This window comes from Macrosteles quadrilineatus, unplaced genomic scaffold (genome assembly GCF_028750875.1).
Source record: "Macrosteles quadrilineatus isolate MER2022 unplaced genomic scaffold, UCM_ALF_1.0 Scaffold_9__3_contigs__length_116548681, whole genome shotgun sequence".
Classification (NCBI taxonomy): Eukaryota; Metazoa; Arthropoda; class Insecta; order Hemiptera; family Cicadellidae; genus Macrosteles; species Macrosteles quadrilineatus.
In genome coordinates, this window is record NW_026542602.1 from 115,944,301 (window position 1) to 115,971,440 (window position 27,140).

The 27,140-nt window shown below is 34.8% G+C and overlaps 2 protein-coding genes across 2 annotated transcripts; one reads left to right on the forward strand and one right to left on the reverse strand.

Annotated features, from left to right (window-relative positions):
* Positions 1–2,071: 2,071 nt before the first annotated feature.
* LOC129002733 (YTH domain-containing protein 1-like) lies at positions 2,072–10,966 on the reverse strand. The gene is made up of 2 exons (XM_054430755.1): positions 10,804–10,966; positions 2,072–3,738 (listed from the first exon to the last, which is right to left on the reverse strand). Exon 2 carries the CDS (start codon positions 3,692–3,694, stop codon positions 2,333–2,335), a length of 1,362 nt encoding a protein of 453 aa, XP_054286730.1. The 5' UTR covers positions 3,695–3,738; positions 10,804–10,966; the 3' UTR covers positions 2,072–2,332.
* Positions 10,967–13,910: 2,944 nt separating this feature from the next.
* On the forward strand, positions 13,911–26,843 carry LOC129003223 (anamorsin homolog). Its single transcript, XM_054431514.1, has 6 exons — positions 13,911–14,097; positions 18,895–19,048; positions 19,459–19,624; positions 20,759–20,915; positions 25,908–26,029; positions 26,582–26,843. Exons 1-6 carry the CDS (start codon positions 13,935–13,937, stop codon positions 26,693–26,695), a joined length of 876 nt encoding a protein of 291 aa, XP_054287489.1. The 5' UTR covers positions 13,911–13,934; the 3' UTR covers positions 26,696–26,843.
* Positions 26,844–27,140: the final 297 nt, after the last annotated feature.

Sequence of the window (27,140 nt, forward strand, 5' to 3'; positions counted from 1 at the left end):
AACTGTTTTACGAAAACACAAATTTTAAAATACAAGGTAATATCATTTAGGTCAAACTTAAATAGAAAGTATATATTAAATAAAGTATCAAAAGGTTAGCACTCCTCTTAATTAAACTAATGAGGTAAGAGAATTGGTTTTCTGGATTTTTTCCCTTTGCATGGCCAGCCAGATGTCCTGATCTTAAGTTATGCCTATAGAATTCTTTGTTTGGGGATTTCTTGAAAGTGAATTGTATACTAACTACCTATGAATAAGGTTAAGAGTAGCTGATAAATTAACAGTAGCTGTGGAAACGTTGAGAGGAACCCTTTCCTTTAAGATTAGTTGCAGCAATAAAGAAAAGCTGAAGAACACAAAGTTTTAACCACATATTTAAAATTCTTAATGCAATTTTCCATGATTTTTGTCTGTTTTCAGTTAAATTAAATTATATATTACCTTGTATTTAAATTTGTTTGGTAAAATAACTTAAATTGCATATAGTATCTTCTTCTTTTGATTACAGTAGGCCTACTTCTAACTTGTTTATTTATAAAATACTCTACTTTTACCTGGTATTCAACGCACTATGACTAGTTTGAGCTACCTATACTAAAATATTATATTCTACAAGTTTACTTATTGTCGCTAGCTTTACTCACTTTTTTCACTAAATGTGTTCTTGTTTGAAATATTATTCAAGTCAAATTTACAAGGTGTTACATGGATTTGGCTGTAGCAAACAATCATTTTTCTGATAGAAAAAATTCATAAAAAATATTAATATATTGGCTACGAATTGAGAAAAATTAGATTTTATTAGGCAATGTCAAGAAAGTTAGAAAAATCTAAAAACGGCTGTTGCCGGAAGTAGGAGTGAGATATACCTATAAAAATTGTGTACTTTTATTGCAATTTGCGTGCGTAATAATGGCATAAAAATTAAAATCTTTGATACTAACTACCAAATACCCTGTATATATAGCTTATAGGTACTGAAAATTTTGCCAGACCGTAAATATATAATGGTGTTACAGTGTTATACAGTTTCCATTTAAACCAGTCTCATCAAGCCCACTAGTGTTTGATTGGGTCTGAAGATGAACAGTGTAACTGGTTAAAATCAAACGCCAGTGTAATACCTTTAATTTACAGTATATGTGTTGATTTATATCAAATAGTGTTGGAAAACGTATTTTTTACTATAGGCTACCGATATTCCAATTATACTAGTGCGAGCACGTAAAATTTGGGTAATCACTAAGTTATCCAACTAAACCGAGTCACAGTGAACCTGTATAAAAATAGATCATTTGGAATATAACATTACATTTTTTTAATATCGAGAATTGTTTTCTAAGTATAACCGTAGGCAATTTTTATTTATACTCAGTCAAACCAATATATGCTTATTAATTTTAGTCATCATAAGGCTACTGACGAGCTCATTTCAGTTATCTATAAATAACTTCTTTATTTTTTAAATCAAATTTGAAAAGAATTATGTTTGGTAAATTGTTAAAAATGGCATTAAAAACATAATCAAAACGGAGTAACTTAGCAAAAATGTCAACACGCCTACATATTATAATGAATTCTCAACTGGCAAACTTATATGAAAAAAAGAAAAATTCTAAAGGATTTCCAATTATATACATCATTATAAATATAAAAATATATACATACGCTAATATACATACTTTAAAATAGAAAAAAAATCACTTCTATAGATATAAAAATACTTGCAGAGATCTGTCCACTGAGATCACTTTTTATATAACTCACTGTTTTAATATTAAGTTTTTATATACCCGTAAATAATTTATATAGCAAGTTTGCACCAATGCAAGATTCAGTCTATGATTACATTTAAAAATGTAAAATAATTATAAAATAACAATTAATATCACAGTCCGTGAACAACCATTAGAGATCACCTGGCCTAATTTTAACCAGACAGAATTGTCCATAAGAGGAACTGACAGGGTAAACTAAGTCCTGCACAAACACACACACAGGGATTGGGATATTGTCCATTGTGCATATTATGTAGATAACACAGATTTTGCATTTAATTAAGTCCTTTCAATATTGTAAATCAACATATATTTTCACTAAGAACATAAAAAGAAAACCAATTAGTTCCTTGCAAATTGTAATATACAAAATATGTAGCTTCACTGCTCAACTAGAATACTACGCTAAAAAATCTGTTCAAAGCCAATAATACTGCACCAATCGGATTTAAAAATTATATCTATGGAATGGAGTTAAAACACAGATTTCAAATTCAATGGTAAAATAACAGCTTATGGTGCATCTAGAAGCAAGTAATAAAAAACAGTCTTCTTTATCGACGATCACGGTAGCGGTGACTATCTCTGTCTCGATCTCTTGGACGTTCACTGGTTCGCCAAAGGAACTCATCGACGGAGCGGTCGTAAGAGCGTTTGTCAGAATATCCGTTGCTTCTTGAAGAGGCTGGATACTCAGGAGGCAGAGGGAGCCCATCATAGTAGCGAGGGGGAGGAGGTATACCGTCATACGATGACGATGACGAGAATACTCCGGGTGGAGCAGCATAAGTCATCGGGTGCAGTTGATGAAGACTTCTCATATAATCAGCCACATACGCCTCAGCTGCAGCAGCTACTCCTCCATATGATCTTCCTCTTTCATCTCTTGAACCACTAAACCACAATGATAATCTATCACGATGGCGAGGTGATGAACCTTTATAGACAGCTCCGCTGCTACTCACACGGCTTCTACCACTAGAAAAGAATTTCCCTCGAGGACCTCTACTGAAAGAGTTACCCCTCCCTCTCCAGCTGGGGTAAGGTGCGGATCTAGAGGAGAAACGTGGACTCGATCTACCGTAACCTTCACGTCTGTACCTTGAACTACGTGGACGAACATTCTTCGCTGCTTCTTTGGACTTGCGTAGAATAGGAGTGAGTTCTATGCCTTCATCTTCAGGAAACAGTCTACACAACTCTTCTGCTACTCTCGGTTCAATCTCTTGCCCATCTCGGCCAATCTTGACAGGTTTCCCTTCATTCCAAGGGTTGTAAAGGTGCATTGTAGAGTTGAAAGGCAATTCTTTTCTACAGATCCAATCAACTTTGAAAACACCTCCAAGTGCTTTAGCAGACAAACCAGGAGGAAGAACCCATGATATGGGAGCCACATCTCTCCTAGACTCACTGCAAAGTCTTGCAAACCCTGCAAATTTACCACTCTCTTTGACTGAAAATATGAGCAGTACATTTCTAGACTCTTTGAAAGCTGTATTCAACTTGGTTTCATTTTGAGGCAATGTTGACCACACTCCCTTTGCTTTTGATAGTGCCACATTTTCAGCATTGTTACTTTTAATAACAAAGAAGCGAGCATCCCGAAACAGATAATTTAGTTTGGTAAAATAATCATAAGATTTAGATGACTTTTCTCGAGACTTTGGACGCTTTGGCTCAACTGAAGGGCTTTTTTTCTCTCTTGAATGACTGCGTTTGTGTCTTCTTTTGTGGTCCAATGATGAGCTGGTGCTGACTGAACTGATGCTGGGCTGGGATGACTCGCTTCCACTTGAAGATGAAGTCACTTCACTTCTTGTATCGTACTCTACATCTTCCAACTTCAATTCATCCCCAACATCATCTCCAAAATTTATACTCAAATTTTCTGCATCTCCAGCATCCATAGCCTCCATGTTATCGATGGTTAGTTGGCTTTAAAAGATAAGGTCAAAGTAACCTGCAACAACAACAAGTTTTAATACTTTACAATAATAGAGACAGCTACAGTAGAGTCCTGCAAACTTGGCGTAATGTAGACTGGAAGGGTGCAGAGTTTGTGAAATGCCGGGTTATCGGGAACTAGGGTCAAAAATGAGAACAATACAGTTTTTTTAGCTTTTTAACCACCCTTTTTAATTTATATTAAAAGTCAGTATTAAGTCATCAGATATAGTAGCCTACAAAAAATCCTTGGTATGAGTTTCGAATGATTTGACTTGAGCTGGCTTGAGTTCATATTTAACTGGGACTCAAAAAATCACTAATTCTCTGAGCCAGGTGATGGCCGAGTTATCCAGACTGCCGGGTTATCGAGTGCCGAGTTTGCGGGACTCTACTGTATCTGATGCAACTGAAACATGTGTTTTCAAAGTCCTCACTCAAGCACATTAGCTAACCGGGACTTCGTATCCTTTGTAATAGCTACTTTGTTTTCTTTGAGTTTTTAACAGAATTCGCCTAGATTTTATTTTACACTAGCTGTTGCCCCTCAGCCTTGCTTGGACATACTTTAAATAAGTTCTTTAAAGTACTTTAAATAATCGTATCCGATTTCGATGAAATTTGGTACAAACGTGTAAAGCTACGTGAATCAGGATCGGACCATGGGAACAGGGTTTTATGGGATGATTTATGGGGTAAAAATTGGTTTTTCTTGTTTTTGACTCTCAAAACATAAAATTTCTCAATTTCTTTCCACACCATTTTGAAGAGCTTAAAAAAAACAAATAATTTAGTATATTGAAGAAAGTGTTTTTGTATGGTTATTAGTTACGGAGAAAATTGTAAATTGAAAATTCCCATGTTATTCTCATAGAGAATAAATACATTGTTGTAGTTTGCTTGTTGTTAGATGGGTGTATTTTGACCAAAATTGGCAAATATATTTATTTATAAGCTAACTTATTAATGTTTTATTAAAAAACACAGTTTATTGCCCTCCCTGTAGGCAGCAAACCTAGGTACTCGTTAAACCTAATGTTATTGAAATAAATTTAATTGAAAATCAAATCAGACAAATGGAAATTCACTTAGCCTGCAGGTTTGCTGCGGAGGGAATATTTTTTCGGTCTAACTGTTGTACCAGTGCTTTGCAGTAAATTTTTAATGCTATTGCACTTCATAGAACCATAGAACCCAACTTATTGGTTTGTTATTTGAAACAGCTGTCAAAAAGCATTGATTCTTTTAAAATATGAATACCCATAAGATAAGGTAAACCTGGGAAATTCCAGAGCCGCTGGGGCAGAGCTCCAGTTCAAAAATGAGAGGGAATTCAGAATGGGAATGGGGCAGAAAAATTCCCGTAAGTGTTTAGGAAAACTTCAGAAAGTTTCCTCCCGATCAGATGGCCAGTTTGGTAACGCATAAAAGACAAATGACAGACAAACAACAAACATACATTGGATTTTATATACAGGGTGTTCTTTAAAAAACTTGCATCTTTATTTATGTAAAAACCACAATAGATAGAAATATTCAGTTTGCGGGAATCATCTATTGACGTAGGGGGCACAATTTTTTTGAATTCAACGTTACATTCACATTCCCCCCCCCAACTTATTTTTTTAAATAGCAAGGTACCCCTACATATCAAATGAAAAAAGAAAATGTTTGGTGAAAAAAAAATTGATAATCGGCTCATGAATTTGTGAGATAATCCCCCCCCTTTTCCCCTACCCATAACTTTTTTTTAATAGCAAGGTACCCCCCCTTGTGACATATCAAATGAAAAATAAATTTCACCAAACATTTTCTTTTTTCATGCTCTTTCATTTGATATGTCACAAGGGGTATCTTGCGATTAAAAAAAATTAAGTTCCGGGGAGGAGGGGGGGGGGAAATATCTCGCAAATTTATGAACCGATTTAAAATTTTTTTTCATCAAACATTCTCTTTTTTCATGCTCTTTTATTTGATATGTCACAAGGGGTACCTTGCTGTTTAAAAAAATTAAGTTGGGGGAAGGGGGGGAATGTGAATGTAACGTTGAATTCAAAACAATTGGGCCCCCTACGTCAATAGATGATTCCCGCAAACTGCATATTTCTATCTATTGTGGTTTTTAATAAATAAAGATGCAAGTTTAAAAAAAAACACCCTGTATGGAAAAGAATCAGTGAAGGGATTATTTTTAAAACAGCATTTGAAGCGTTTTCTTTTACCAATGTTAAAATATTTTAATCGAGTCAAATTGTGTGAAATAAATTTTTAATCATTAAGCCTATACTATAGCCTACTTCTACTACTACAACTTTGGGTTTTGATTATTTTTTAGAAATTTTAGAAAAGTCCTACAGATAATGCTAACATTTTATTTCAGTGCAATATAATTTGGTAAATAACAACTGGTTTTTTGTTTTTCATGGTTTTTTTGTTGTTTCATGAAGCGTACCGATTCATGAAAGTAAGCTAACAATGTTGCCATTGCTACAACAATGTGAGAACTGTTGAATAATTTATTACTTACTATTAGACAATGGAATAGTATAACTCTTTGTGTTTCTTACTAATGCATTAAATTAATGGCATGTTTTCCATACAAACAAATATTGTTTTAATGTTTATTTTTAGGTCAATTAATACAATATAGTAGATTTCTCTACTCTGTCTTATTGGAAGAAGTTAATATTTCCCCTATACAAACAAATTGTATGTATCATAAAATATGACCATAAATAGATATTTACTGCTACTATCTCCAACCAAAGATGCTTGGATATTGCAAATTGGACATTTTCACAATCTATAAAATATAAATGTTATTTACGGTAGAAACTCCTTCAACTACTCACTCGTATAGACCAGATCTGTACCCTATAAAATGCATTTCATATCAAATGTATCTGCCCCAGCAAAAATAGAGATTGGTTTTAACCGCCCTGACATTTGAAACTGGTTGGCTCAACAGATCTTTATAGGAATTTAGGGCTTAATGTGTTTAAGGCATTCCTTTCCCATGCTTATCACAGTAATAGGCGATTTTGTTCTTACTGTAGGCTACACGTTATCAAAAATCACTATACGGGAGAATAAAAAGCAGAGAAAATAACTTCAAGTAAATATTAAAGTATGATCTATATAATTAATACGCCAACACAAAATTTGTCCTTTGAACTCCTCCGCCATTTGTTAACCGATTTCGACCATTCACATCTCATTGGAAAGAGTGTGTTGTGTATTTAAGTTAAAGCCTTTGATTTGATATCACGTAACCTTATACTTTCAAAGCTAAGAAAATTAGGAATAAAGAACAATGCATTAAAGTTACTGAAGTCTTACCTTTCCAACAGAAAACAGTTTGTAGAAATAATTCACCAAAACAACAAAAACCATAAAATTCATTGAAATTTTGAGTGCCTCAGGGATCCATCTTAGCCCCTTTATTATTAATTTGTTACTTTAGAGCTTTCCCCAACTCAGTGACTTGAGTGATCTTTGTCTATATGCGGATGATACTAATTTGAAAACCACTGCAAAATCAAATGATGAAATTGAACTTAAGGCAATTTTCAATGTAGCAGTGTTAAATCATTTTGTTAATTTTAATAAGTTAATTTCCTTCTTAATCCAGTTAAGACAAATATTATTAGTTTTCAAACCAGTGCGGGGCAGCCCGCAGCGTCGAACAAACCCGATTGCCAGGTGATTGGGTTTCAAATTTCAGTAGGGCCTATAACAAATAGCTAACAACGTGCGGTGATGTCCTGCTTTATTACAAGAGTCGACGTAGTTTGCCAAACACCCACAGATAGCAGCACTGCTTGGAACGTTGCTGGTCCCATTGTATTGCCAAAATTGCAGGGGAGAAAGACGGGACAACAAGTTATTTTTAAGTTTACCAGACGGGGATTTTATGGGGAAATTTTACTACCAACCTACAACACAACAAAAAGCAAGTCACCCACTAGCCTACATGCTAAAGTGGTATAGGTCTGCCTTTGACCGACGCTAGAGCAAATAAGTAGATGTACAAAGATCTTAAGTACGAAAGGCATTGCTGAGCGTATCCGACCGGTTACGGCAGCACCTGAACACTGCTCAGCCCGTATCCAATCGGATACGCCCGCAGTGAATGTGTTAATGCTTCATCCGATGATAAGTTATATCGTAGGGTCTCTGTGGAATGTGCCGATTTTTAAATCAAAAGATTTAAAATCCGCGACAGGCAATGGACAAGTCAGTCCAACATGACGTAACGCGGAAGGATACAACGACCGTTGGGAACCGGGCCGTGTGCAAAGCGTCTCGTCCTCGTCACTTGTGGCTCAGTAATCGCGTAGTCAACATGTGAAGTCGCGTTTTGTCGCTGGTGTAGGACGAATTTATTAATATCTTCATTCGTAGCTCGGAAATTCGCGTTCGGGCAAAAATTGTACGTGCATCAAATGATCGCAATTGTCAAAATTTCGCCGAATTGCATTTGGGGGTGTGTTTTATTAGTATTAAGTCGAGACAGTTGAGATGCCGGATTTGATTGTTCGCGTTCGTGATGAAAATTCGTACATGCATCATATCGATAGCAAATGTCAGTTTCTAGCGAATCGCGGGTCGTCGTGACGGTATTTTCAATTGAATCATTAAACGCCAGCTCGAAAAAACAAGAATTAATAAGTCCTACCCCAAAAAAAAACCGTGTCGTGATATTCCGCTCGGTCAGACAAAAGTCAAAATTACCACGAGTCAGTTTTTAAATGTTCGGTACGCGTGAATCTTCGTCGGAATGAATGTGAATGTGTTGACATGTGTACGTAAGTAAATGTATTGTGTTATTTGTGTTTTAGTATTAACGTAGTCCTGCCAATCTGCCATTTTTTCACATGTTCCACTAGTTTTACAAGTTATAATCGTGTCCTGGTTGGTTTGAATATTTCATGTTTCATTTGGTACACCTTGAGCACATGGTCACAATTCAGGATGAAAAATATTTAATTGAATTTTATCATGTCATGCAAAGAATTTAAGTTACATTAGTAATTATAGTCAATTGAAAATTATTTATTAAATGAAATTGAAATGGTCTATTAATTTTAAGAACAATGATTATCTGTGATATTATTATTTTGTGTTCTATGCAAAGGTCAAATTCTATCATCATCAGTATTATTATTTATAACGTTTTGTATTTCATGTAAGGTAATAATTTTGAACAGAGTGTTACATTTTTTTATAGTGAGAGTTTGATTGTATAACGTAAATGGGGGTACAGAGTGCTCGGTCGAAGGCTAGGGTTGATGAAGGGTCATGAGGATAGACTCCCATTAAATTCATAAACATTAAATACTAAGTAAAAGTTATCAATTAATCGACTCAGTAGTCGATTGGCCCCGTTGCATTAATCAACAATGGAGTGATGTAGATCACAAGACTACGTAATGTTCCCTGTTGCATTGAATTGTAAACTGGCCAGTTGATATACATATGAACATCTTTGGGGAGTCTGATGGCCTAAAATAAATAAATAAAGTTGTCAAGGCTAGGTCATCCCGAGACTTAGTAGTTTTAAAATGTGGCAAACCACCGAGCTTAACTTACAATCAACTCTCTCACTCTCTCTTTCAAAATATTGCTAAATTGTGCACAAAAGGTTATTACATTGTTTATAGTTAATATTTGTGTCACAGCTCATTTTATTAATTATTGTATCACAGTTCATATTTTCAACTCATTATACAGAATTTTTACAAAAATCCATCTTTTCATTCACCTGTGTTTCAGCTAGTATTATTAGTATAAAACTGGTAAATTTAAGAGGTAAATGGCTTAACTGAAAGAATTATACAAAGTATACACAATGAGTGTTGATGATCACATTTTGTAAATATATTTTGACAGTGCAATATTTATGAGTTCAGTTCATAATATTTAATATCAAGTTGGTGAATTTATGAGTAATCGGCTTAACCGAATCCATACATATAAACATCTTGAAGTCATACCTTTGATAAATATTTCCTGAACAAACAGTTTCATAAATACTTTCAATCAATATTTCAATATTATTATTTGCAATTTTACAGTTTTACAAAGTGTCAATTCACGTCACAATCTTTCATCAGAGTAGCACATTTCAATTCATGGAGTGTTCAAATAAACACATCTATTAGTTTTAAGAAGTGTTAGAATTAAGCTGAAGAAGGTGTGAAGGAGGACAACATATCAGACCTCTCACGGTCCATAAATCGGACTTCTGGGATATTTAATTACAGGGCCCACTTAACATCTTTAATTCCACTGCGCACTGCTCTGTAATTGATTTTGTCCTCAGTAGTTCAATTAAATTAAATTAAATTTCATTAAAACCCCACCAGGGGGCAACTTTTTGTTATACTCACACCTGTATGGAATACCTAAATTGTATTACATAAAGGTGTGAGGTGATTTTATTTGATGGAATGATCAATTAGGTAAGGAAGTAAAGTAGTTGTATTTCCTTACCAAAATACACAAGTAAAGATCTTCTTTTTTCTTTACAGGAACAGTAGGTTCTAACTTAACTTTGGTAAGCTTCTGGCAAGTCACAAAGGCTACAGGCTTAGCCTAGGCCTAATAGGGATTGCTTTTACATTAACAGAACTTTGATTTGATTTGTTTAACTTTCAACGGGTTTGTTTTTGCTAAATGAAACGCTAGGCCTATGGGTTAGCCCTATAGCAATCAAATTCAAGCATTCAATTATGTTTTTTGTGTCCATTAACATGACTGCACTAAGATAACTTACTGTACATAGGCCTAGCCTAGGGAAAACCTGAGTCCTCCCTGACCATAACAAAATGGTTTAACTTAGCCTAGTCTCTAGGCCTAATTGTGAGACAAATTCTAAGTTCGACTAGCCTACCTTACAAGATGCTGTAGGCTTTAAAAATGTTTTCAGGATTTGGGGAAAAGAAACTGAACAATAACCTAGAGTTAAAATACCTGATAAACATTCAACAAGCAATTCGCCATTAGATAATCACCTTAACAATGGCGAATATAGGCCTAATATAAACAAAATTTGAAAGACACTTTTCAGTAAACTTACCGATAAACGCGATTTCTTCGAATTAGAAATATTACTTAATCATGTTAAATATTGTAATTATACACGATTGCTGCTTAATGCTGTCTCGATAATTTAAAAGTTCTTAAAACAAAACAATTGGTCAACAAGTTTAATGCTATGAACAGTATGAACTATGAACGAGTTGAGTTCAGGATGATGGATGATGTGATGATGATGAGGACTGAACGGACTGAGGAGGAGTAGTAGTACTGACTGCACGATTTTTATTTCAGCTGCAATTTTTTAATACGGACGTACTGACTACTGAGGGAGGAGTGAGGACTGTTGTGGTGAGGAGTGGAGTGGAGTAGGTAGGAGGCTAAGCTCAGTACAGTCCAGCCAGTACGCTCACTTCAATGCTCACTTCTCGTCTCAAACTCAATTCTCAATCTCATTCTCATCTCGATCTCACTCATCTCACTCATTCGTGCTCACTCACTCAGTATCTATATAAAATCATTGACTATATAGTCAATGATAAAATCTAATCTATGTTTGTTTGTTTGTTTGTCCTTTATGTACTCCGAAACCGCTCGACGGATTGTAATGAAACTTTCAGGCATTATTAAGCATTATTCAAGGATGGTTTGTGTGAAGTTTGGTGCAGATCCGTCAAAAGGGCTCCGCCCCAGTGGCTCTGGAGTTTTTTATTTTTATGGAAATGGCATTTCCACAATTTTGTTAAGAATTTAAAGGACTATATACTAAATTTTTATTTAAATTGATCGAGAGATTCCATTTTCGAGAAAATCTTATTTTCCCTTTATTTTATGGGTTTATATGGGAAAATTACCATTAAAAATATAAAAAAAAACACTGATTAGTGTATATACTTACCAAACCAAATTCCATCAAAATAGGACAACAGATGTGGCCTGTAGCTATGTACACATCCACACACACACACGTGCGCATACGAAACCCACTTTTTAGGTTCATAGGGACCTAAAACCACTCCTAAAACGGATATATTCACCCAAAACTAAAACTCGAAAATTTTGACGAAAACAATACTTACTATACTATGGTATAGGATGGGGAGAAAGTAAAAATCTTAGTTTAGGACGAAGGCATGGATTTTAATTTACTTTTAAGATTTCAAAGAATATTTTTAATTTGGTTTTTTTACTTCAAATAGAACCATTAATTCAAAATTTTCTAAAACGTTTGCTTGATGCCTTTATATGGTTTGGGATAGTGCTTATCGATGTTTTTTATTTTCTTTGATCGGTTCTATTTTAGTTATTTTCTTTTCGTTATTTCTTTTTAAAGATTTTGTCAACATATTGTCTACGATTTTAGTCTCACATACCCTTTATACTTTGCCACGTCTTTTATGTATTTTACTCCTTAATTATGATTTTTCTGAGACAGTGGGGTATTTAAGAGACGATAAAACATTGAGTTAAAAGCCAATCTTTTTTGTTAAGGAGGGTGAAGATAATCTTTAGTAATAAACAGCTATTTTGTGCGTTGTTCTGTAAATACCAAGTTTACCAAAATTGGTTTTCTATAAATGCGGACTGCCCGGACATGTCAATCGTGCAGTGCAAATCTGTGGCCACAGTCGTAGTTAAATATTTTTTTTTTGTTCCGCTTTTAAACAATGTTAGTTCGTGTGTTCGTGGTAAATGTTTTGACGACCTCGATAACAGTGATAATTAGTTGATGTTCTTGACGAGGATATGAAGAAGGTGATATTGTCGCCGTAACGATCATAATCCACTCCAGAGGAGGTAAAGGAGCCACAATGACGTAAATTGTGTTGAGGTAAATTAACCTATATTATTTATATGTTAAGTAACGCAAGACTACACAAAAATAAAACTAATTAATGACTATCATCATTGACTATTGGATACTGAACTCAAAGCTATACAACTTATTTATTTAGGACCATTTTGTCAATTTTGTGTTGTTGTTTTGTATTTTTTAGGTCTTGTGGATTGTCGAACTACTCAATCTCCGCTCAGTGTGGCATCTTCATGGGGATTTTCTTACACTGTACTCTTCATATTTACATTAGATCTTCTTATACCCTTTGTGGTAGCGGTTGCCCGGCAACGGCGATACGAGTGGTGGGGTACAGTTGGGCCAAAACTTATGTGCGCGCGGAAGGTTTGCTACTAGCCGAACTAAAAAAAAAAACATACACCGGTTATTGGCAGGTCTATGGGGTAGGGGCGAGTGAGTAGTAAGACACTAATGTTTTCACAATATTACCTCCACTAACCCCCTCGCCTAGACCCAACCAGATCTGGTCGCGCGCACAGAAACTTTGGCCGAACTGTACCCCACCGCTCGTATCGCCGTCGCCGGGCACCCGCGACCACAACTCGGCCACCTTTAACTCCAGGCCGCGTCCTTCGAAGGGGCAACGTCGCAAGATGTGTTGTTACAGATGTTTTGTTTGGAGGCAGCTAATGGCATTTGCGTAATTTTTAAGAATACGACACTTAACACTTAGGTTACTGGGCTATGAAAATATTGACTCCATTTTAAATGTACAGAAATATATTTTCAATTTATATTGTTTTGGGTTTCAATTCTATATGTTTTATTTTCAACCTTTTAATTAATTTATATTCATAAATTTAAATGAACAATACGCGAATGATCCGGTGTCACCTGTCTGCCATGTTATCTATGGGACGTCAGGCGCTGAACAACTACTAGCAAAGATTAAACATACAGGAGTATGTTTAATCTATGCTACTAGCAACGTTGCCAATTCCACCAGGCCGCGGCCTTGACTTAAAGGTGGCCGTGGCTATGGTCAAGGGACTATCATACATTCCAAATGATGAAGAAACAAATGTTACCAAATAAATTCATGCGTTCATACACGATAGCAGACAAAAAGTGAAGCAAGCTGATATGCAATTAAGAAAGAAATGTACTGAACTAAACCATTGGGTATACATGTATACTCAATGGCTAAGCACTGCTTAGTAGTTAGTAGTAGAAGCAGATCAGAGCAGACTGCGAGTGCGGCGTGGCCTGCCTACGAGTGGCTACTGTCTGTTTCAATTGTGTTGTCAAAATAGATTGTCAGTCAGTCAGTCATTCTCATTCATTCAGTGGTTAAGGCTAAGGTACCAAATTGCACAATGACTACGAGTCAATTATTTTCCAGCGAATTAGTTGGAGAAAAAGCACTACTGATTTGGCAAGACGGTGAAGGTAATCTGGAGGAGATTATTGACAATATAAAGAAAAATCACGTTAAAGTTGGAAATGTTCAGCTAGAAAATATTGATAGATTGACACTAGGTAAGTAGGCCTATCTACTTTCTAGTCTTTGAAATGGCAAAACCAATATCTGGCCCTATTGTATTTACAAACAATATCAATCAAAACTTTTCAACAGTATCAATGTTTTCATTTGAAGATTTGCTAGGCCTAGGTCACACTAACTTAATTAACTTTATGTAAGTTAGGCTACAGTTTGTATCACATGCGTAAAACCAGCTTGCGCATGTTGACATAAGTATGTTTACAAAAATTAACCCTTACCGCACTGCAGATGAATATATTCATCGAAATTCCCTTTGTGCAAAAGCAATGGACGACTATACACGCCTTTTAACACGTTCGCTACTGAGCTTCGCATACATTCGACGCCACGGTCATTGCCACAGACCGAGGTATCCCTTTGAATCTTGCGCATAGACCGGCTGTCACTTGGTTATCAGTACACACAGACCACGAGCGAAAACCTGTAAAACAGTGATTATTTACATAGTAGCCTAATATGCTACAATCGTGTTTGTAAATAATTCATTCAGCTTTTTTTTTTTTTTTTTGTTTTTTTTATAACCTTTTGTAATGTCGCTTATTTGTGACGCCCTGTTTACAGTAAAGACAACAGTGAAAATTATCATAGTTTTCTTGAAATAGATCATGCGACAGTTCAATTTTGTTTGTGCTTCGAGGTGAAAGTAAGTTAACAGAACAGATTATTCAAAACAGTTTATAACTGATCAAATATAAAAGCTACATAGGATAATGCAGCATACATAGGCCTACATACAGTGATGCAGAAAAGTAAAGACCAGTTTTTTCAACTATCATTATGACGTCACCAATCATTATATCCACAGACTAAGCGACGCAGTTGTACGTCAGACATCTCTGTAGACCACTACAGGGAATTCAGTGCCTTTAAATAGACCGTTACAAAGATATAAGCATTTTAATAGCATTAGAACCCCGACGCAAATATGCGACGGCAGACTATTTTAATGTGACTAACCGTCGCATGTATGCGACTGCAGTCTATGAGTTGAAACTGGCCGTCGCATATGTGCGTTGCTGGTCCATATGAATGAAAAATTTCGTACTGTTGCAGTAGCCAACGTGTTAAAACAGAGTGTATTGGCTGGTCTTGGTAAGTTGGAACCCAGTTTTGCCTTTAGAGTGCAGCAGCTAAGTTATTGGGAACATCTCTCATGATGGAAAATCACCATAACTACGTTCCACGCCATCCGATGTACATCCAATTGTTCTCGGGAATGTAAAACAGGCGGTGCGCTACACCTGCTGGTCTCTGCTATGGGAGTCGCCAGGCTGTGGACGGACTATCTCGCAAGTAGGCCTAGGCCTTTTTAACTTAGCCTAGTTCATTCGCAGACTCCGCAAAAAAATTTGTTCCTGCATGCGTTTGTTATTATATAGTGTTGTTATATTATTATTATTATTAGGACCTATATAAAAAAAATACCCCCGCCAAAGCAAACCTGCTGACTAAGCGAATTTCAACTTGTCTGATTATATTTTTATACTCAAATATTTCCATAAATAAGACATATTTATTAACAAATTTAAATACCGGTAACATTAGATTTAATGAGTGCTTAGGTTTGCTGCTACGGGGAAGGTAAAAAGTGTTTTTTGGCCATACGTCAATAGTATAGGATGAAATAAATAAATTTGCCAAATTTTATCAATAGGCCTATATATCCATAAACAAGAAAACTACAACAGTTTTCATTTTCTCCATCTATCTATCTATATATTAATAGGCAAGCATGTTTCTTTAAAACCTTTTTTCTCAGCTTGTGTGAATCGCAGGGAAAAACTACGTGTATTGTTGGAAAGATATTTTCCTGTAGATGTGCAGAATCCCAAATAAAATAGGCTAAAAAATAAGCACCAAAATGAATTTGAAAACTTAAGAAAAATAACATGGGAGTTATGGGTTGCCATGATGGTGACAAAATAACAACAAAATATAAACAGAAAATCAAAACAAATTCCTAGGCCTATCACATGTTTTATTTACAGTGTGGGGTTATTAAGGTACATTACATAGTGTAAGAAACGGCCATGTACCCTAACTTTGCCTGAATAAATAAAGAATTTTTCTTTCATTTATTATTTTTTCATTTAATTTCATTTACATATTTTTGGTTGAGTTTTCGACTACTGGACATCCTCTAGTAAGAATAACATGGTAATTTTAACCCTCCCAGTGTTACTTGACGAAAATTCGACAAGCAGCACACTTTGTGTAGTGTTACTTGTCGATTTTTCGACACGCAGACATCGTTTACGGCGAAGGCTCTATGACTGACTGAATCGGATTGAACTGGATCGAGTTAGGTATCGTTCTTTCCGTAATATTCTAAGCTTTCTCCAGAGGTCTGTCTCTAAGCGCTATTCATTTTAGTTCCGAAAATATTGTAGCAGACAGCTGACGTGCGTGTATTTGTAAACAGCTAGGTTCCCCCGGACCGATGACTGATGTGTTTTATTACGTTTATCATTGTTTTAGTGTTAAAAATCAAAAGTAGTGATATACGTGGTGCATTATAAGAAGATTTAAGTGGTTTTGAAGTGCTGGTTGATGATCCTGAAGAAGTAGGTAGTGATATTGATGTAAATTATCAGCCAGATTCCTAGCTATGGTTAGGCTATGCATTCTTAGCTAAACGCTATGTACTGAAATCAGTTTTTTGCCCATAACTTATTTATTTGCAAATCTACTTCCTTATATTATTATATATTTGTAATCCTCGTAAAATTTAGAACAAAGTGGCTATTTTCAAATATTTATAGGCCTATAATTTATACAATTTCATTGAGCGCGAACTTATTTTTTTTTGAAAATTTTCGAAATTATATTTTTTTTACCTAAAAATTTTTTTTTTTTAAATGTTCCTTATGTTTTATATATAATATTGAAGCCCATGATTTTCCAAACAAAATGGTATATAGAACATTAGAATTAACATTGTTTTAAGCTTCTCAGATCCGTTTTAATAAAACCTTGCAAATGCGCCAAAAATAGGTGGACATTAAGGCCTAAACTATGGACACTTGGAGGGTTAAATTACACTATTTTTTTAATTTTCTCCGTGACCGTTAAGCATACAACAGTGCTTCAATATACTAAATTATTTCTTTTTTAAGCTCTACAAAACGGTTTAAAAAGAAATTGCAAAATTTTTTGTTTTCAGGGTCAAAATGAGAAAAACCTATTTTTACCCCATAAAACCCCCTATAAACCCCCGTTCCCATGGTCCAATCATGCTGGTTCGCAAACTCGTTAGAATAAACGTAGGTTTACACGTTTGTACCAAATTTCATCAAAATTGGATCATTTTTGTTCGAGTTATCGTGCTAACGGACACATATATGTATATAAAAAAATATATATATATGAATTTGAACGGATGGTGTTTTTGGCCTCTAGGGACCTCAAAACCAAAAAGTAAATGGGTCCTGGGTCCAGGTCTTACCATGAGTACTACGGTAATAGCTTATTCCCTATATGGGAAATTCGCTAAAATCAGCTTTACGGTCAAGGCCATCCAACATATCTGTTGGGCGGTAAGGGATTTCAGTCACCTAGGCTGTGAACACTTTTTCCATTGCCGTACTGGGAGTAGGCTATAGATATCGTATACTACTGTTTATAATTTGTTATTTTACAAACCACTCGATTGTTTATTGCACAGCTGACACCAATTACTTCAAGGAAGGAATGAACGACCAATCGAAACTAGTAAGTCAAGTGGGTATGGGGTAGGGAAAAATGGAGGACTGATTGAAAGCAAAGTAAAATCAGCTGATTGTTTTCCATTGCTTGCCCACCTTCCTCTAAAAATGTTCAGTGTAGCCTTTAAGTAAAAAAGTTTGGAAACTCTGGCGTAGGTTTAAAGCTTATTAGGCTAATAATAAGCAATAAGTAAAATTTGAAAAAGGTAGTTAACTTAGGTAGGTACGTAACAGCAACGTAATAAGTTAATGCATAATACGCCATAAAAATATTTATGACCCAAGTTGGTAAGACCCCTAAATTAAACAAGTTTAGGCCTACTAATGAAAAATTCTGCACCACATACATTTAAGATCAGATCCATCCATCCTCCCACGTTTGTGGGAGTTAACTGCACACTCAAGAGTCACTGTATCTATACACACTGTAGAAGGCATTATCTATTTTAGAGACTTAGCTTATATTGTCACGTTTAGCCAACTGATGGCAACATCATAAATAATAATCATGTCTAACTTATACTATGATTCATGTAAAATGTGGACCTTAAATTATTTCCTGCTTTTTCCATTAAACAACACAGTTTTTCCATTGTCTTGAATGCACAATCTAAATATATTCAAAGTAATCCTAATAACAAATACAAACAACAATCTCCAAAACCATGCCCTTGTCAATAATAGGCCTGATTATGGTTTATTGTTCAAAGGTCAATTTTTGTGTATAAAGTACCTGGTACGGTTGAATTCTCCTTAGGATATTCAGATTCCTTGGTGCTTGGAAAAAGCTTTTTTCTTGGTTAATCTTTAAACTCTTACTGAACTTGGGTCTGGTCCTTTCTCTATTGCTGGAGGCTGTTGTTGGTTCTTCAAAGTACAATATGACACCCATACGTGTTGATAATCAAAGATGGTAAATTGACCAATTTCAATGGTTGGAAGGACCATTTGAATTTTTAGGAGTTAGAGTAAGCCTCAATCCCGGACATTAAAGATGTTGTTTTGATGTTTCACAGTCTATATTGGTTATTTTTATATAGGTTATTAACTTAGTTTTTCTTGTTTCAGCAAACTATAGCGATTCAACGTTTGACATAGTCTTGTCTAATGTAGGAAAGCCGTACACATACATCCATTCGATTCAGATACTTGGGGAGGTTCTCAGACTTTTGAAACCTTCTGGCTCTTTTGTTTTTCGTACTGTTGTACAAAAGGGGCACAGGTACGTTACATAATCAATTAGATACCTTTGAATACTTTCTTGATTAACAAATCCAGTTTTATTTTTTACTCTTAAATGGGCGTACCCAGAAAGGGGCCGGGGGGGGGGGGGGTAGTTGCCCCCCCTAGAAGCCAGGATAAGGTATAAAAAATTGAGATCCAAGAAAAATGTTATTAGTCTGAGAAAAGATAAGTAAGATAGTTCACAGATTTTTTATGAAATTTTTTGACACGTTATCAATTTTCCATTTGTTTCTGAGTTATTTCTTCAATAAAATTAAATTTCAACAGTAGTAATAAAGACACCAATTTCTTGCAATATCTAAAAACTAACAACTTTGTGCAATATAATACTCTTTATATTAGCTTAATTTTGTTGCTCTCCACTAAATGTAGCATACATTGTTGCAGGACCGAAACTGAAATCTTGTCTTCATTAAAAGTTTGTGGCTGGATCGAAACAAAGTTGTTAGATGTTGATTTGACAGGCGAGGAAAAGTCAGAAATAACATCTTCCTTGAAGGGTTCTGAACCATTCAAAGTGGTTGAAGTTGTGAGCAAAAAACCTAAATATGAGGTAAGAATGCCACTTTGGCTACAATTCAAAATCAGTTTTCAACAGTAAAATTTACAGATTAAATAAATTTTGATTCCATGATCTAATTTTTAAAAAGAGAAGTATAGTTTTCATTTTAGAGAGTGTCTTGTATCTCATTTAGCCTATAGGAGAATATTTTTGCATAATTTGTTGTCTCTTTAAAGTTTTGAATTAGATAACTTATCATTCAGCAATCCTTCTATTTTTAATGTAAGGCTGGGGACTAACTGTGTTCAAAACTTTTGTAAACTAATTTAATTACAATTTTTGTATAGCCTCAAGTAAAATAATAATAAAAAAAATGATAATTACTGTGTGTTATTTAATCAATTATGTATGCTACCTACTTAAAACTTTTCCCCTTTCTAATGTATAACCAGCCTTAATTTAAATTTATTCCAAAAAATATTAAAAAAGAAACAGATCCAAACAAATTTAAAAAATATTGAAAGAGTTTTTAATAAATTTAGCAATTTATTCTTTTGACGATTTTTTCACCTCCCTCAGTCGCTATGATAGTTGAAATTATCTTACTAGATTTGTAAAATGTATTTGTTGTTTTTATAACCATTCCTCATGTTTTGCTGTTTTTTATCCTGTTGAACTATTTTGACACTATTTATTGTAATTATTTTGACACTATTTATTGTACAGTGTACATAAAAACGAATAAAGATATTTTAATTGAATTGAATTAATCATGCTGAGGCAAACTTAGGCTGATGAGGCTAGGTAATCTTAATCAGAAGTCTGTATGTTGCCAAAATGAAGACAAATTATTGATCCAAAAATAAGTTTGGAAACTTTGGGTTTCTTAAGCATTGAGCTCTTAGACATAGCACCTAAGCTAATTATATCTTTAAAACTGAACAAAATTCACTGGAGGAATATCAACAAACTGGCATGAATGCACTGCTACACCATTGTATTCAGATAATTGACACTTTACGTTATTGATTAACTTGTCCTGATTTAAAAACATATTTCAATTCATTCATTCTTTAAGTACAAGTCCCTTGGTGCTTAATTGTGGGTAATATTTAGCTGTGTGTAAAAACAGCAGAAGATCCTTCTGTTTTACCGCATTAGCTCATCCCCGAATGTCTGCTGTAGGTTGGAGCTTCAAGCCAGTTATCATTCAAGAAGGCAGTGCCAACATCAGTAGCTGCGGTCTGGAAACTGGAAGACACTGTGGAAGATGACCTCATCGATGACGACCAACTCTTGGACGAGGAAGATCTGAAGAAACCAGACCCTGCGTCTCTTAAAGGTAACCGGTAGTTTATTTTAGCGTGAAAAGCCTAAACGGATTAACAGACCTATGGATTCAGTGGGGGTAAAATGTGTGTGCACATTTTTTGTTAGGTTAGGTTAAGAAAAAAATTTACTTATAAAAAGTTGGGTTTTATTCTGAATAGTTGATTGAATTAAAATATGATCTGTTAAATTAGTTGTTAAATTTTGTGGTGTGTGTATAAACAATACTAGGCCTATATAATGAAGCACAAAATATCAAATAGGAAATGAGAGTGAAGTACCGGTAACTCTTTTTTAGCAAGCTTAGTAATGAAAAACCCACATCGTTCTATAAATTGTAATCTAGTTTAAGAAAAAAAAAAATATAATGAAAAATCTCATGATAGTGTCCAGCAATATAATTCTATAAATTATTACTTATTAGTGAACACTATTACATCTTAGAACTGCAATTTAGGCCTAATATTCTGTTTAAATAGTTGTTTTAGTTTGTAATTCAAAGCTAGATCTTTTAGCTAAATTTTTGCATTATTTATATTCATCAACTTGGTCATAGTGCTGTGACCAGCATACACACTTTCATATTTATCATATTTTATTTTTAACCAAACATGTCAAGCATAATAATCAATTTGAACAATACAAAATCAAAGTATACTTAAAAAATAACTACTTTCCACTTCAATCAAAATGTTACACATTTCAAATTTTCATCCCAAAATATATCAAGCTTTTAAATTCTTTTTAAAACAATGATGTTGGCATAATAGTTACAAATGTAAATAATACACTTACTAGGTCTCTGAAAATTAAGATTAACATTGCTTAGAATGCTAAGTGATAAGTGTTATCATAATGTTAGTTTTATTTCAATATCTCATATTTAAGTTTTTCTTGTTTTTGTTTTGTCCTAGGATGCTAGGCACGAGCCCGTAATTGTTTTTTGCATTACTTCAGGCTAGACCTAGGGGTTGCGGCACTATCACTTAGATAAAATCCATTGGTAATTTGGCGGGATTTGAAAAAAAATTCTGTTCGATATAGTTTTATGTGATATTTGAATTAAATATTCAAATATAGATTATATACTTTATTAATGGAAATCTTTGTAAAATATTCTTAAGACAATTAAATCATAGGTATAACCCACTTTGTTGGACACTGAAGATTACATATTGTTACAAGGGCAATATTGTTGAAAAGCTCATACATGTTATAACTTAGCCGGTCCAAGTCGATGCCTAATTTAGTACCCAAAGAAAATGCATCAAAATTCCGATTCGATTTGATTCAGTGGTGATCAAAAAACTATTCAAATCATGGGGGAATCAGTATTGCCGCTAACACCTGCAGAAAGTCAATGCAATGGGTGCAGTACAGGAGCGTATGGTTGTTGTTGTGTTTCCTTTGCGAAGGCGTTCTTATTTAACTAATTATTTACATGTAAATATTGCTTTAATTGTTTTATAATTTCTTTTTGACATCACAAATGATGGGAAGTTTATGTTAAGTGTAAGCAGTGTGTGACATGTTTTACTACTGTATACATCCAGCCAAAACAAGTCACCCCAAAATCATAATAAAAAATAACACGAGACTAAAAAAACATTGTTACTTGATATTTAATTAGTAAGACTGATGTTTTATACTGATAAATTTAAATTTGGTATTTTTTAAAGTTCTACTATTGTAATTTAATACTTTTAAACTAGTAAGACTGATAGACTGGTAAATTTTGTATCTTTCAAAGTTGATCTATATCGTAACTGATATCACTATGTTTCCTAATTAAATTAATGCATCGCACGCCCCTAGATTTTCATACCAATTACTCCACAATGAAGGAAATAACCTAATACAATACGATTTATTGGCCCTACCTACAGGAATCAAGTAGTCAATTAAAATTTGATAAAACTCAGAACAGCTAGTTTAGATGCCTAAAGACAAATTCTGGCAGTTTCAATGGTATAAATCATCTTGTTTACAAAATGTCACCTGGCCACCTATTTCTTTCATCCCATTATAGGCCTCTACAATATGCATTTTAAATCTGATAATTTTAAAATAATGTTGCGGGCTTAGCAGGTTCTTTACAATAAAAACTTGGCGATTTTATAGTAGCTATTTTATTTACACTAATTATTCTATATTTACAGATATTAGAATTACCTAACACCTAGCTAACCCTATCTAAACCTAGCTAAAGCCTATTCTAATTTACAATGTTTCTACTTACAGCTAGCCTCTACAGGATTTATCACTACTTCTGTTACAACACTGTCACTACACTGTCACTAGTGTCACTACACTGTCTCTACACCGTCACTACACTGTCACTCTCACTGTCACTAGCACTGGTTACTTAACACCGACGGGCGCTTGCTGCGTCGATTCTCGGAAGGCTCAACTCAACTCAACTGCCGTGTGCTGGAAGACGGTCCCTTATATAAGTTTGTCGTAGAACATTCTAGAGTGGAGAGTTCGAGTATCCGTTGTTCACAAACCGGCGAGAAGTGTAGAAGGTTCTGGAGCCCTTATTGAGGTAGTCCGTTGACATGGTCTATTGTCTATTACTGGTGAGTTCGGAGAATCCCGTAAGACAAACAACCCTTTTGAGACGGCGCCTGGCTATTGTTGCACGGGGCTCCTGACTTGTAACAATAAAACAGCAATTGTGTCGATTTGAAATGCCTTGAAGTGAGATTGGCGGCCAAAATTTACAGACACTGGTTTTGAGTTCAAAAGCTACATACCACCTAACCTTCCATTGCATACTATAATTTACTGTACCTTATCTTACCTCAGTGGCCACTGAAACCTTAAGAGGATTTAGACCTCCCATTCTCTTCTATCCCCTGCTTCTTCTAATGTAAATCTCAGTCTGAAGATTTGATTCATTACTTGGGTTTTCCACTTCATTCTTGGTCTTCCAAGTGGTCGTCTCTCTTGTGGAACTCATTGGAATACACTTTTATAAGTTAATTTATTCTCTCCACCACAGCCTGCCCATCCAAGCCTTTTACTTTTGGAAAGCACCCCTATATATTGGTCTTTTCACATTTCTCTTAGCTCACTGTTCTTTTGTATCTCAACTTCAGTTATCTTGAACTGGTCTGTATATTTTCTCTGTACTCTATTCTCAAACCCATCAATAAGGTTTTTTGGTTCTTTGGTCAGTGCCCAAGTTTCTCATACGCACATTCAAACATAAAAAAGAAAAAGAAGTATAAACACGTAAACCTCTTATATCTTAAACAATTAAGCGATAGTTTGTTGAAAAAAATATTTCCCAAACATGAGTTAAAACTTAAATGGCATAAACTTATACTTACATGTATTAAATTTATGACAAAACTTGATTTTACGCAATTTTTTGAGATGTATAGTTCAAAATTAAACATTTCTAGATAACGCAAGTTCTTTATGGTAGGAAAAAACTAAATTGTAAAGTGAAACAGCATGTAGGCAAACACCGACAATCTATATTTTTGTAAACAAATAATTTGTAACATCAACAATTCAATGACAGTTTGAAACTGGCTATTAATTAAACCAGCACTGAAACGACTTTAAATTGTTAGCGTCAGCTACTAGACAAAAAAAAAAATTAAAACTCAATATCTAAAAAACTGTAACTCTAAACTATAATTATGGCTTCAATATTCGCTTCCTCACAAAGTTATCTTTCTTTCAACACAAAAATCATGCAAATCTGTCAAGATGTTGATTCAGAACTGTGAAATATAATACTATGTCAGGTTTTAATATATACTAGGTGAACCTGTGCGAATTCGCACGAATAAATTAGGATATATTGTAGCAACGTAGAAGTTATGTCGTTGTATCGACGTTGGTCTTCAGCTCGATCGTTGGCTGTATACATTCTAAGTTCTTTTTGCTGTTCAGTAGGAGTATTTTGCAGGACGGAGCTTATCATGCTGAAAACTTGCGCGAATGGATTAATATCAACCAAATGTTTAGTCAAAATGTGCATGAGTTCAGTGCTGCAAGAGCCATTAGCTTTGTTTAGCATTCTTTCTTGAACAGCGGTTTCGACGTCGTAGATATAAATTTGGGCATATGTGGGATGCTCCCCTTCTGACAGTTGAAAGGTGCCAATAGAGTGATGAAGATGAATTGTGTCGTGCACCTTATACATGAAAGGCCCTCCACCGTTATGTTCTTCAATTTTAGCTCGAGTGCAGACCATTGCGAGTGCAGAGTTGTACGATCTAATGTTCTCTTTGTAGTTCCTGATCAAATGATTTGCTCCATTTGGTAGGCTCTGGATATAATAGCTTTCTCGGTATGGTGGTAGATTCACTTTTCCTTTATTGGAGCAGGATGAAAATCCTTCGCCTCGTCCTCTTTGTTCTTCTTTAAAATGTAGCACACCACATTTCTGACATTTTAATGCCATCTCGCCGAGTGAATGCTGCTGAGTTATTGTATTTGTCAGTGTAATTTTGTAAGTACACGTTGCCACTAACTGTTCCAGATCCTCGTCTGGGCGCATTACGTATTGCATTGCTTGCCGTATTTTGACTCGCCGTTTCCAACCTGCAATATTTCTTTGTCGTCGGGTCCTTGTTTAAACAAAAATAAAATGTAAAACTTTTCTCCCGTCGTGTGCTATAGGAAACATTTCTTTGCCGGGTTTCTAATTATTTTTTAAAAACATGCAAACTGTTTACATTTCAAAACCAAACAAAACAGCTGGGATTTCTTTTACTTATGTATTGACATCTGTTTCAGAATATAATAACATTCAAATCAATCACAATGTTATCCTTATGGAAGGAACTTTGAGGGCAGCCCACGCCCTTCAAAATATATATTTCGAAAATTTAAAGCCAGTTTGCACATCTACACACCTAGACGAACATTTTGGTATATAATATGTGGGGTTAAATCTTAAAACAAAAAAGCCTTATTGTTCACAAAGTTTTATGTCGCGTATTAAATATATAGATAGATGATTGACATTTGTGGTTTGTTTCAGTATGTGGAACGACAGGTAAGAGGAAGGCTTGTAAGAACTGTTCCTGTGGGTTAGCAGACGAATTGGCATCTGAAGGGGAAAAGAAAGAACCAGCTGAGACCAAGACATCATCATGTGGCAATGTAAGTAAAACATGTGGTTACTTAACATTGTAATCCAAACAACATTCTGGTTCAACCCTTTAATTACCAATATATTTGACCTTACTGGAAGCCCTACTGCTTTGTTTTTATGCTCTGTAAAATGTGTTTTTTCAACAAATTCTTTAAATATGCAACAATTTATCCATCATAGCATGTTATTGCAACATTTCATATTAACTATTAGTCGATGGATTATTTTTTACGGGGTGGGGGGTTGAGGGGGAGTTGTCAACCACGACCACTTGCGACAGAAAAACAACCATGTCCATGAACATTCTTAGTTCGCTGCGTCCTTTTCCAACAGCTAGAAGCTGCTCTAGTGTGGCGGCCGCCTGAGACCAGGTTGCAAATATAAAATGTCAAATCCATGTTAAACACATAAGAATTATTCCAAAGGTGTAAAATAAGATTTTACTCTTGAATTCACTACATGAACTATTGAACAACCTTAAATAAAATGGATTTTTTGTCAAAGCTAATAATGTATTACGAATTATAATATTTGATAATAAAAAAAAACTAATTTTGCAGTGCTACTTGGGCGATGCGTTCAGATGTTCCTCGTGCCCTTACCTCGGCATGCCAGCATTCAAACCCGGGGAGAAGATCCAACTGTCCGACAACCAGATGAAAGCCGATGCTTAGGCTGTCTTGGTTTGGGTTATATATTGTTTTTCAGTTGTTAATACAATTTATTACTATAATTAGTTGTAAAATAATAAGCGATTTAGTGATAATAAATCTTAATCTATAATGAAAAAATAGACAAATTAAATAAATATCTAATACTTTATTGTATTATTTTTTTATCAAACCTGAGTAAACCATTAACTTAAATGAGATGATTCTTTCCTCATACTCACAGTAAGTTTTACAACCAGACAAGTTGGTTTCACCTTTAGAATTCAGATCTCTCTTCTGTTATTGATCATTATTTGTCTTCATTTCTGTTGTTTTTTGTCTCCTGATCACAAATTTAAATTAATCTAGAGGTTAAAATACCTTTAATCCGTCAATGTGATCAAATATCACCGATGAGCGGCGACCGGTTTCAGCCCAGCTGTGGGGCCATCTTCAGGCGATGAGGGAA